Below are 13677 nucleotides of genomic sequence, written 5' to 3' on the forward strand. Positions count from 1 at the left end.
AGATGGCAGTAAAAAAAGAAATTAGCACTGTCAAATTATCAACAGTTTCTCATATTTAAAAACATGTTCTCTGAGCTAAGTGGCAGTGTTGAACAAAAACTTGACATTTTGATAAAGCATTCCTACATTTTTGAAAGTAATATTATTGTTATTATAGATACACTTGCATAATATGAATTCTGGAAAACAGTTTTATGTACCTGTTCAGCGATGGTTGGCACGAGATCAAGAGGATGGGGAAATCTGTCGAGAATTTCCTCTTTTAAGTAAAGGACAACCCATCCTTCCAGGTAGGAAAGGGCTAACTCCAGGCAGCACAGATAAAACTTGTTTGCCTAAATGCTGAGGGACAGAGAACCAATAAACACATGTTGAGTGAATGAATGATTAAGGACTGCTGGTTTCTTATCACTTACCTCTCTGATGTGGCAGCTGCATCTGAATGTTTTTAGTTGTTTCACATGCTGGCATCCAGGAATATGTTCTTGTCAACAGTTCGCCCTGTAGGAAGGTCAGCGGAAATGCTTCTTAATCAAAACAAGGAAATTAATTCTTAGGAGATCATGAGAAAATTGAATGTTAAATGAAGTTACTCCAGGGCTAAGAAAGGCAAGTCAATGTATACTTTTCCCACCGTGCTCTGCCTCATTTTTGAAAATTTATCTATTTGATTAGGAAATAAAAACGTGACTGTCAATGACTTTCCAAAAGCAGAGATGTGTTCGAGCCCTGTGGAAATTTATAGCTGAGAATGGGCTCTTGTTTTACTCATGGTTAGGTAGTCACTGCTGCCCAACAAGAATTCAGGGTGACTGTCCGTAAGAACCATTTGCTCTTGGGTTTGCTGGCCTCTGCCTTGGAGGAGAATGGGATAAGGACATAGAGTTTATTAAATGGACAGTTAGCAAAAAACAGATTTTTTTCCTCCAATCCAGACTATGTTCTATTAAAAATGTGATCTCTTAATTATCTAAATAAATAAATAATATTGAGTCTTATCTGACATTAGGCTTAGGTACATCCTGTGTAATTTTTTTGAGAGAACATAGACTGGTAAAACATTTGCACAGGTTGTTGATTCCTTTGTGGTTTTAAATCGGTGTGATCACTCTTCTTAAATTTCTGAAGTTAACGTATTTTTGAAAAGGCATGAATAGCCCTATTTACTGAAAAGTGAAGCATGAGCATTGTTCTCACCATTCATAAGTATTTTTTTCACCATTTATAAGCATTGCTATGCTATTCTTCCTCATCAACCCACACGTTTCGCCAGAGGAGATGTTCTCCAGGGGCCTTATTCCTACCCATTGTTAGTAATGATGCAGAGGTCACTTTTTGCTGCTGCTTTCCTAAAATTTTAACAGAATTTTAACTGTTAAAATTCTGCTCAAAAGGCACACTCTGCAAATACAATCTGATTCTACTTGTCTTTTGTGTAGTGCTTGACCCTTATGGTTTATTAATAAACATTTTTCTTTTCAGTTTCAGGCCATGGCTTGGTATTCTAAACATACCCTATCATATGCTATCTATAAATCTGATAATCCTTTAGTTATCTAGGTCAGTGGAGCTATAGCAAATGATGATTGGCCCTTGCCATATTTTTATCTAAAACTCTAGCTAAGATTGATGATGTGTCTGAAATTATATCATTACAAACAAGTAACACCCTTCACTGGAGATAGACACGTAAGTTCTAGGTGGTACAAATGGCAAAAGCTGGGTTAATGTCTTTTTTTTTTTTGCTATATTTTATTCTTTTAGGTCGATAAAAACTCATGGTAGTTATTTGTCATTTAAAACAACAGTAACTCTAAAAGTTTTTGCCCAGTTTACCAGTATATCATCATGTATACCTGAAAAAAATTTGTTGTAATTATGAAATTATTTTCCTGCAAAGGATAAAGGTTCCTAAGAAAAAAACCAAAAGTGGGTTTGCAGGCTATGTGAGCTACTATTAAAAAAATTTTATTTTTAATTGTGATAATTAACACAAACATTAAATTTACTACCTTAAACATTTTTAAGTGTGTAGCTCACTTACGTTAAGTGTATTCACACTGTTATGCAACATACCTTTAGAACTTCTGCATCTTACAAAGCTGAAACTCTATATCCATTAAATACTAATTCCCCTCAATCCCTGCCCCATCGTACTTGTCTCAGCCCTTGGCAACCGCATTTCTACTTTGTTTCTGTAATTTTAACTACTTTAGATACATCATATGAGTATAAGCATACAGTATTTGTCCTTTTGCGATTGGGTTCTTTTACTTAACGTAATGTCCTTGAGGTTCATCTATGGTATAGCATGTTAACAGAATTTTTTATTCCTCTTAAGACAGCATATTACTCCATCATAGGTATATACCACAATTTCTTTATCCATTCATCTGATGATGGACATTAGGCTTGCTTCCACCTTCTACCTATTATGAATAATGTTGTAGTGAACATGGGTGTGCAAATTTAAATATCTCTTTGAGATTCTACTTTCAACTCTTTTGGGTACTTATCTAGAAATGGAGTTGCTGAATTATATGGTAATTCAATTTTTAATTTTTTGAGGAACCTCTATACCCTTTTCTATAGTGGTTGCACAATTTTACATCCCACAAGGGTTCCAATTTCTCTGCATTCTCTCCAACGCTTGTTTTTTCTTCTGTTAATACTGGCCATCCTAATGGGTGTGAAGTAGTTTTTCATTGTGGTTTTCATTTGCATTTTTGTAATAATTAGTGATACTGAATTTTTGTAGGCTTGTTGGCCATTTGTATCTATTCTTTGGAGAATTGTCTATTTAAGCTCTTTGCCTAATTTTAAATTGAATTGTCTCTTTTTTCATTTGTTGTTGTTTAGGTGAAGGAGATCCTTATTTTTTCGGGATATTAACCTCTTATCAGATATATGATTTGGAAATATTTTTTGCAACTCCATAGGTTGCCTGTTTACACTAATGATTGTTGCCTTTACTGTGCAGAAGTTTTTGATGTAGCTCCATTTGTTTATGTTTGTTTTTGTTGCATGTGATTTTGTATATTAACAAAGAATAATACAAAATATTGAAGAAATAATTGCCAAATTTGATATTCTGAAGGTTTTCTCTTAAATTTTTTTCTAGGAGTTTTATGGATTTAGATTTTTATGGTTAGGCCTTTAATCTGTTTTTAGTTAATATCTGTATACGATGTAAGATAAAAGTTCAACTTTATTTTATTTTATTTTTTGCATGTGGATATCTAGTTTAGTCAACACCATTTATTGAAGAGAGCGTCTTTCTCCTTGACAAGAGGTCTTGGCACCCTTGTCAAAATCAATTGACTGTATAATCGAGGATTTATTTCTGAGTTCTCTATTCTGTTCTATGTCTGTCTGTCTTTATCCCAGTACCACACCGCCTTTAATACTGTTGCTTTGTCATTTGTATTGAAATCAAGAAGTGTGAGGCTTATAACTTTGATTGTTTCAAAATTGTTTTGACTACTCAGGGGTCTCTTGGCAATCTATACGAATTTTTGTTTTTTTCCCTATTTTTGTAAAAATTGCTGTAGAGATTTTGATAGGGACTGCATTTAATCTGTAGATTGCTTTGATTAATGTAGGCATTTTAACAATATCAAGTCTTCTAATCCACAAACATGAGGTGTCTTTCCATTTATTTGTATTTTCTTTAATTTCTTTTAACAATGTTTTGTAGTTTCCATTGTACATACCTTTTGCTGCCTTGGTTTAGTATTAAGTACACTATTTTATTGTTTTTGGAGCTATTGTGAATGCAGTTGTTTTCTTAATTTCTTTTTGTATCATTCTTTGTTAGTATATAGCAATGCAGCTGCTTTTTGAGTGTTGATTCTGTTGTTTTAACTGTTTTTTTTTTGTGTGTGTATGGAACCTTTTAGAGTTTTTTGCATATATAACCTGCAAACAGAGATGATCTTGCTTGTTCTCTTCCAAGTTGGATATCTTTTATTTGTTTTTCTTGTTTTAATTGATATAGCAAGAACGTTCAGTCATATGTTGAATAGAAATGATGGGAGTGGGCATCCTTGTCTTTTTCATGATCTTAGAGGAAAAGCTTTTTGTCTTTCATCAATGAGTATTGTGTTAACTGTGAGCTTTTTATATGTTGCCATTATTATGTTGAGATAGTTTCCTTTCTATTCCTAGTTTGTTGAGAGTTTTTATCAAGGAAGGATGTTGGATTATAATAATGCTTTTTCTATATCAATGAAGTTTTGTGTATTGTGGCATATTGCATTGATGGATTTTCATATGTGGAACCATCCCTTCTATATCCAGGTATAAATGCAACTTGGTCACACTGTATGTGCTAGGGGTAGGGGAGGAGCTTAGGCATGTAAAATGCCATGAATTTTCCTACTGGCTTCGATGAGGCTCTTTTTGTCTTTGGGCTTCCCTGGATGCAGGAACCTCTTAGCCAATTTCTAGGGTTCTCACAAAGGCAAATATTCCAAGCATTGTTGTTATGACAGTGCCTCTGTGGGCAAATATGGGTCTAGGGATTTGTTTTGCATCATCTTGCTAATGTCCTATGGGAACTTTTAATGAAACAGCTATTTTTGTATTTCAGTTTACCCAGTTGAATCCTGGCCAGATATGTCAGTTAATTAAGAAAACTTCAGTTCATTTTTGTTATATATTTGTCTTTTAAGTTCTTATATGGAAAATAAAAGAATACCTCTGATTAGAATAGCACAAAGGTGATAGACTGCTGTTACTCTGATTCCCCTCCTCTTGTTTTCTCTCTCCAATTTTAGCAAAGTCACTTGGTTTTTATAAAAGGAAAAATGAAATTTTGGAAAAATAATAGGGAAGGCTAGGCATGGTGGTTTCCACTTGTAATCCCAGCACTTTGTGGGGCTGAGGCAGGTGGGTCTCTTGAGTCCAGGAGTTCCAGACCAGCCTGGGAAACATGGTGAAACCCCATCTCTTTTAAAATATATACATATAATTATATAATATCATTATGTACATATAATAATAGATAATATTATACAATATATAATTATATATTTTTATATATAAAAATGTTACTTTTTAATACTTTTTATATTATATATAAAAACATTTTTTATATATAATATATATTATTATATATGCATAATGATATTATATAATATATATATAAATAAGCTGGGCAGTAGGATGCAGTGAGCCATGATTGTTCCATTGCATTCTAGCCTGGGTAACAGAGCCCGACCCTGTATCCAAAAAAATAAAAAGAAGGAAAAAATGAAAATGAATGGAGAAAACTTATTAATCTTTAGAAAAGGATTGTCAAGTTAACCATCCCAGAAAGTAAATAAAATTTACCTCAATAATTCCTACTTATAAACCTTCTGCATGAGCCGAGGAGGCAATGGAGTATGAGGGAATATCAACTGATGTGAAAATCCAGAGGATGGAGCTGGTGTGGGAGGGCAGTGCAGGACTGTTTTTGAATTCATAGAACTCTTGAATCAGAATCTTTTTCTCTCTTCTTCTGGTACTTCATGTGCATGAGTATTAGGTATTTTGTTATTATCCTATAGGTCCCAGCTCATTTTTTAAAAAAATATTTTTCTCTGTTGTTAGAGTGGATGGTTTCTATTTACAGTATCTATCTTCAAGTTCATTTGTGCTTTCCTCTGTTCTCTCCAGTCTGTTCTTGAGCCTGTTCAGTGAGTTTTAAAATATGTTTATGATCCTTTTTTTTTTCAGTTCTAAAATTTCTATTTAGTTCTTTAAATTTTCCATTTCTTTGCAGGGATTTTCTATTTCTCTATTGGCTTTAAGAGTGTTCATGATTGTTTGTAGTAACATTGGTATCCCAACTGCTTTAAAATCTTTGCCAGGTAATCAGTACCCATGTCATCTCAATGGTGACGTCTCCATTCTCTTTTCCTATGTGAGTTGATATTTTTCTTATTTTTAATATTCTAAGTATTCATATTATATCCTTGGAATTTTACATATTATTATATGAGACACTAGTTCTTATTTAAATCCTAAGGAGAATGTTGATATTTTGTTTTAGTATACAGTTGACTACTGGTTAATTTCAGGTCATAAATTCTAACCTGTCTTATGTGGGCTGTGGTTCCAATGTTAGTTCAGTTTTTAAAGCCTCTACAGTTTCTTGGATCTTTCTTTTGGTTCTTGGCTTATAAAACTGAGGTTTTAATTACGCTGTTATGCTGTGTACTTCTATGGTCTTCCTGTTTGGAAGGAAGACCCCATTGGAGCCCAGTTCTACCAAACAGAAGAGAATGTTCTCTCCTTCAGAATGTTGGCTTCCATGTGCTCTTCTTCCCAGGCACAGGGATGTAAGAAAATAGAGAAATGCAAGTAAGACAATGGTAGCATGTCTGCATCTTCTCTTCTCTATATGTGAGGAGTTCCCTTTCCTGCCTCCTGAACCAGAACTGGAGGGCTTTTACCAAGCCCCCATATCTGAGGTCCAGTGTCTATTTCCAGGTCTCTGGTGCATTGAATCCAGGCTGGGGGGCTGTGGAGGAGGAGAAACGGTAAACTCACAGTTGCTTGATGTTACTTTAAATTTTGGTCTTCTTCCCCACCTCTCCTGCTGCTGTTCACTTTTTGATCTCCATATAGCTGTTCTATGCATTCTGTCAAAGTTTTATAGCTGCATTCAGTAGGAGAAACTGGATGGTGTGGGTTACTCCATGTTATCTGGAGCTAGAACTCTTGGTTGGATTTCTGTACAGTAGTCCCCTGTTATCCAGGGATTTTGCTTTCCTTGGCCTGAGTCCCCGAAAGTCAATTGGTGTCCAAAATTAATAAATGCAAAATTCCAGAAACAGGCAATTTATCATAAATTTTAAGTTGTGTGCCATTCTGTGTGTAATGAAATCTTCTGCTGTCCTGCTCCATCCTGCCTTGATGTGAATCACCCCTTTGTCTGGTGAATCCACACTGTGTATGCTCTCTGCCTGTGCGTCACTTAGTAGCCATCTTGGTTGTTATATCAACTGTCGCAGTATCATAGTGCTTGTGTTCAGGTAACCTGTATTTTACTGAATAATGGCCTCAAATTGCAAGAACAGTGATGCTGGCAATTTGGATATTTCAAAGAGAAGCCGTGAAGTACTATCTTTAAGGGAAAAGGTGAAAGTTCTTGACTTAACATGGAAAGAAAAAAAAAAAGTATGTCACATTTGGTAAGATTTGTGGTAAGAACAAAGTTTTTGTTTTTTTGAACATTAGATTGTTATAATTAATCAATTTTATTGTTATTGTTAATGTCTTATGGTGCCTAATTCATAAACTAAACTTTATTATAGGTATGTATATATAGGGAAAACATACTGTATATAGAATTTGTTACTACCTGTGGTTTCTGACATCCACTGGGGGTCTTGGAACTTGTCTACCATGGGTAAGAGGAGACTTCTGTACTTAATTTTATGTTATATGAGTAATGCTTGGCACTTAAAGTTTTTTTTCTTATGTTGTCAGTGACAATATATGAAGTGACTGTGGCAACAGGTGAGCTATGGAATGCTGGAACAACAGCAAACGTCTACATTTCTGTCCATGGAGAAAAGGGAGATACGGGATCCAGACAACTATTTAGATCGAAGAGCACCTTCAATTTTTTAAGAGGACAAGTAAGCAAAATGCCCTTTCATTTAAAAAAGATTAATCGTGGTAAAAACACATAAGATAAGATTTACCATTGTAACTATTTTAAGAGCATTTTAAGTGCACAGTTTAGTAATGTTAAGTATATTCACATGGCTGTGCAATGAATCATCAGAATTTTTTTCATCTTCCAAAATTGGTAATCTAATAATTAACAACTCCCCATTTCTCCTTCCCTTCAGTCCCTAGTAACCACCATTCTACTTTCTATTTCTGTATATTTACTTCTGATACCTCATGTAAGGGAAGTAATATACTAATTGTCTTTTGTGACTGGCTTATTTCACTTAGCATAATGTCCTCAAGATTCATCTGTGTTAAAGCAATGTAACAGGATTTCCTTTCTTTTTAAGGCTAAATAATACTCCATTGTGTGTAATCAAACAAACTACACTTTGTTTATTATTTCATCCATTAATGGACATTTGGGATGCCTCCACCTCTTGGCTATTGTGAATAATGCTGTTGCATACATGGGTGTGCAAATATCTCTTTGGGGTCTTTTCAATTATTTTTGATATATGTTTAGAAGTGGGATTGCAGAATCATATCGTAGTTTGTTTTTATTATTTTATTTTATTTTATTTATTTTTTATTTGTTGAAAAAAAGAAAGAGAAAGAGAAAGGGGGAGAGAGAACAGGGGTCTTGCTCTATTGCCTAGGCTGGAATGCAATCTAAAAATAGGTATTAAAATATCTGTTATGCCGATAATTGTGCTTAACAGCGGAGACAGGAAGGAATAAGGGAAGAAAATAACAAACAAACAGCCAACCAATATTTCATTTAAGCCTGTGAAATGCTATGCAAATGCTGAAGAGTGATTTACTTCCAATTATGTGGTCACTTTCGAAATAGGTGTAATATGATACTGAGAAAAATGTGTGTTCTGTGGACCTGGGGTGAAGAATTCTATAAATATTCACTGAGATTACATGTTCCAGGTCTGAGTTCAAATCATAGATGTCCCTGTTAATTTTCTATCTCATTGATCTGTCGAATATTAACAATGTGGTGTCAAAGTCTCCCACTATTATTGTGCAGGAGTCAAGTCTCTTCATAAGTCATTAAGAACTTGTCTTATGTGTCTGGGTTGTTAATATCTGTGTTCCTATATTGGGTGCATATATATTTATGATAATTGACTCCTGTTGTTGCATTGATCCTTTTACCATTATTTAATGTCCTTCTTTGTTTCTTTTAGTCTTTGTTTCTATTAAAGTCTATTTCGTCAGAAAGTTACAACTCCTGTTTTCTTTTTCTTTTTTTTTTTTCCCGCTCTCCATTTGATTGGTAAGTCTTCTGCCACCCCTTTGTTTTGAGTCTTTGTGTGTCCTTGCTTATAAGATGGATCTGGATACAGTGAACTGATGGGTTTTGACTTTTTATTCAATTTGCCTGTCTGTGTCTTTGATTGGGGCATTTAATCCATTTAAATTTAGGATTAATATTGATATGAGTTTAATATTGTCGTTTAATGCTAGCTGGCTGTTTTGCCCATTAGTTGATATAGATTCTTCATTATGGAGATACTCTTTACCTTTTGGTAAGTTTTTGGGATGACTGATACTGGTTGTTCCTTTCTGTGTATAGTGCTTCTTTCAGAAGCTCTTGTAAAGCAGGCCTGGTGGTGATGAAATCTCTGAGTGCTTGCTTGTTTGTGAAAAATGTTATTTCTCCTTAATTTATGAAGCTTAATTTGGTGGGATATGAGATTCTGGGTTGAAAATTCTTTTCTTTGAGGATATTGAATATTGACCCCCACTCTCTTCCAGTTTGTAGAGTTTCAGCTGAGAGATCTGCTGTGAGTCTGATAGGCTTCCCTTTATGGGTAACCTGACCTTTCTCTCTAGCTGCCCTTAGAATTTTCTCGTTTATTTCAACCCTGGCGAATCTAACGATTATGTGTCTTGGGGTTGTTCTACTTGAGGAATATCTTTGTGGTGTTCTCTGTATTACCTGAAGTTGAGTATTTTCCTGCCTTACTAGGTTAGGAAAGTTTTCCTGAATAATATCCTGAAGAATATTTTCCAGCTTGGATTCATTCTTTTCATGACATTCAGGTACACCTATTAAACTTAAATTAGGTCTTTTTACATAGTCCCATATTTCTTGGAGATTTTGCTCATTCTTTTTCACTCTTTCTTCTCTAATCTTGTCTTCTCGTTTCATTTCATTAAGTTGGCCTTCGACCTCTGATATCCTTTCTTCTGCTTGATCAATTCGACTGTTAAAATCTGTGCATACTTCGTGGAGTTCCCGTATTGTATTCTTCAGTTCCATTAATTCACTTATATTCCTCTCTAGATTGTCTATTCTCGTTAGGATTTTGTCAAACCTTTTTTCGAGGTTCTTAATTTCTTTACATTGGGTTAGAATATGTTCTTTTAACTCACAGAAGTTTCTTATTATCCACCTTCTGAAGCCTAATTCTGTTTATGAAACGCACTCGTTCTCCATCAGGCCTTGTTCCCTTGTTGATGAGAAACTGTGGTCCCCTGTAGAGGGAGAGGCATTCTGATTTTGGGTATTCTCAGCCTTTTTACGCTGGTTTCTTCTCATCATTGTAAATTTATCCACCTATCGTCTTTGTACTTACCAACTTTCAAATTAGGTCTCTGAGTGGACGTCCAACTTGTTGATTCCCAGCGCTGCAATCTGAGCAACCCACTGTGCCCGCCAAAACAGCGGTTAAGATTCGTGGTGCTTTTCTGCCTGGGAATCTCTGGTCTGGCTTCCTTCTTGAGTCCCTTTTTCAATCAGCTGAATAGGCGACTCTGCCTTCCCGGAGCTCCAAATGTTGACCAAAAGGGGATCCAGTCCTGTTTACTCTGCACCAAGAACCGCCGCACTGGGGCACCGGCAAAACCGCCATGCTGGCCACAAGGGTCGCCCTGGCGACCTGTGGGGCTCCTCCGCTGGGAATCTCCTGGTCAGTGGGCAACAAAAATTCGTCTGAAAGTGTGGTGTCCTCTCGTTCTCTGCGCTTTCACTGGGAGCTACAATCCTGAGCTGCTAGTGATCAGCCATCTTGGATCTCTCTCTGTTTGTTTTTAAGTTTTTGAAACCGCTGTACTGTTTTCCATAGTGGTGGCACCATTTTACAATCCCACCAACAGTGCACAAGGGTTCCAGTTTCTTTATCTCTTTGCCAAGACATGTTAATTGTTTTTTTTTTTTTAATGTAACCATCCTAACGGCTACCAAGGGATATCTCATTGTGCTTTCTATTTACATTTCTTTATTGATTAGTGATGTTGAGCATCTTTCATATGCTTATTGGCCACTTGTATATAATCTTTGGAGAAATGTTTATTCAAGTACTTTTTCCCATTTTAAAGTTGGGTTATTTGCAGGAATAGAAAACTAAATACTACATGTTTTCACTTATAAGTGGGAGCTAAATATAGTGTTCTCTTGGACACAATGAGAGCAACAATAGACACTGAGATGTGGAGAGGGATGGGAGAGAAGAAGACAAGGATTGAAAACCTGTTGGGTACTATGCTTAGTACCTGGGTGATGGGATCATTCATATCCCAAACCTCAGCATCACATAATATACTCAGTTAACACACCTGCACATGTACTGCCTGAATCTAAAATAAAAAAAAAATTGGGTTATTTCTTCTTTTTTGTTGTTGAACTGTGAAACTTCTTTCTTTATTCTGGAACTTAAACCTTTGTATTTCCTCTTCATTGAAATTCTCACTTGGTTCATTCATTGCTCTCCTGACCTCAGTATCTTTGTGACTGTTATTTTGAATTCTCTGTTGAGTATATGAATTAGCTCCATTTCTGGAAATTAATCTTGTTCTTCTGTTTGGAACATATTTCCCTTTTTTCCTTCATTTTCTTTGACTCTCTCTATTAGTTTCTATGTATTAGATGAGGTAGCCACCTCTCCTAATCTTGTGAAAATCGCTTCATGTAGGAAATAGATCTCATTGATCAACTTGGCAGAGATTCAGTGCCTCTCAAACTTGTGTATTTGTCCCAACTACTGTCTTTGCTTTTCGTGGCCCCCAGGAGTTTAGGGTATGCCAAGTCCTATCATTGCCCAGTGGTAGGTAAGATAGAAGCCAGGCCCTTAAGAAGCAGCTGGAAAAGTTGGGTTGCTAGATGTATGATCAAGTCCCATTTTTCTTCAGGCAGAACCTGAGAGCTGGAATTTATCTTGCACTCACTCTGCATTAAGCCGAGGGGAGGGTTTATAGCAAATGCCTGCACTTCTGTTCAGACCACACAGTTTCAGTGTTCTTTGTTGCCCCCAAGAGCCTAGCAAATACCCAGTTCCATCAGCTCTCAGAGATAGGTGGGTCAGCTGGAGACTTGTTCTGTCTCTGAAATGAACCAAGGGAAAGAGCTGTATGAAGTGTTCAGGCACTCAGTAGATTACTGATTGCTTGTTCTGTCACTGCCTGGATGCAAGATAATTAAAAATCTAACCAGTGGAAATCAGCTGGGAAACTTAAGACATTAGGTGTGCAGTCAAACCCCTTTCAAAGAAAAACTGGGTGCTGGGGTTTTTGCCTGCTCTCTCTGTATGAAGCCAGGAGAAAGGTGCTGGAAGTGCTCCTTACCTGCTTAAACCATCTCTTCATTCTCAGTATTCCCTGGGGTACTTAAGAATACCTGTCCCTGTCAGCTCCCACAGCTAGAGGCCAGTCCCTCAGGTAGAAGCTGTAAAAGATGGGATATTCAATGTATGGACAAACTCCGTCCAGGCAGAATATGGAGATTGGCTTTATCACTGGAGCCAGCTGGGGAAGAAGGCATTCTGTTCAGGTTCACACAGGACTTTTAATTGCTTATCACCAACCACATGCAGGCTAGTTAGAAGCCCAGTTCTGGGGCAACATCTGAGAAAGTGTAAGTCCAACCTTTTCTAGTGGGAAAATGGGATTTGGGTATTTTTGCCTGCTTGCTCTGTGGTAAGCCTTATGTGGGATTGCTGCTGGAAATATTCTTGTACCCACTTAAATGCCTCTTTGTTCTCTGTGGTACCAGGGAATTTTCAGATGCTGAGCCCCCACATTTCCAGAGGCAGGTGATCTAGGAGCCAGTTGTTTAGGTGGGAGCTATGAAAGTTGGGATGCTCAGTGTGTGGAGAAACTCTTTTCAGGGAGAAGCTGGATACTTGGTTTTATTGCTGCAGTGAGAAGACATGGGAAGTACCCACATGCCTATTCAGGTTTTGAAAACTTTACTAATTTCCTGCCTTCTAGGCTTTCAGGTGTACTCTAGTTAGAAGCCCTGACCCCTAGGTAGCAGCTAGGATTATGTGCAGTCAAACCTCTTCCAGGGAGAAACTGGAAGTTAGACCTATACCCAGTCTAGGGGTATAGCTGCCTGTTTAAAAACACCTCCTAGTTCTCTGTGCTTCCAGGGGATTTTCAAATGCCCAGCGCCATCTGCTCTGAGAGGCAGTTGATGTAGGAGCCAGTCCCTTGGATAGCAACCATAAAAGTTAGGTTTCCTCCTCCACAATCCCTCAGCCTGGACTCATTGCACCAGAAACCTGGAAATAGGCACTGGACCTCAGATTTGGGTGCTCAGCAGAAGCCCTCTAGTTCTGGTTCAGGAGGCAGGAAAGGGAACTCTTCATGTATAGAGCAGGTGCAGATATGCCACCGTTTTTTTTAACTTTCATTTTTCTAATTTTGTACATCCCCATGCCTGGGAAGAGGAGTACATTGGAGCCAACATTCTGAAGGAGAGGAACTTGCCCCTCTGTTTGGTAGGGCTGGGCTTCAATAGGGTCTTCCTTCCAAATGGGAAGATTGCAGAATTGCACAGCACAACAGAATAGCAAAAGGACAGAAATGAAAGAGTGGTGGCGTGTCTGCACCTTCTCTATATGTGAAGAGTTCCCTTTCCTGCCTCCTGAACCAGAACTAGAGGGCTTCTACTGAGCCCCCAAATATGAGGTCCAGTGCCAATTTCCAGGTTTCTGGTGCAATGAGTCCAGGCTGAGGGGTTGTGGATCACATGTCCACAATTCTGTCTCATCT

General features: G+C 37.1%; 1 protein-coding gene across 1 annotated transcript in view; it reads left to right on the top strand.

Annotated features, from left to right (window-relative positions):
- RP1 (RP1 axonemal microtubule associated) overlaps positions 1-13677 on the top strand; it is a 310814-nt gene that overhangs the window by 84961 nt on the left and 212176 nt on the right. The window contains exons 7-8 of the mRNA XM_032296101.1: positions 158-290; positions 7480-7631. Of these exons, the coding sequence (XP_032151992.1) occupies positions 158-290; positions 7480-7631 (285 nt within the window). The remainder of the gene's footprint in view (positions 1-157; positions 291-7479; positions 7632-13677) is intronic.

This window comes from Sapajus apella, unplaced genomic scaffold, assembly GCF_009761245.1.
Source record: "Sapajus apella isolate SASKATOON/1434 unplaced genomic scaffold, GSC_monkey_1.0 scaffold35, whole genome shotgun sequence".
NCBI lineage: Eukaryota > Metazoa > Chordata > Mammalia > Primates > Cebidae > Sapajus > Sapajus apella.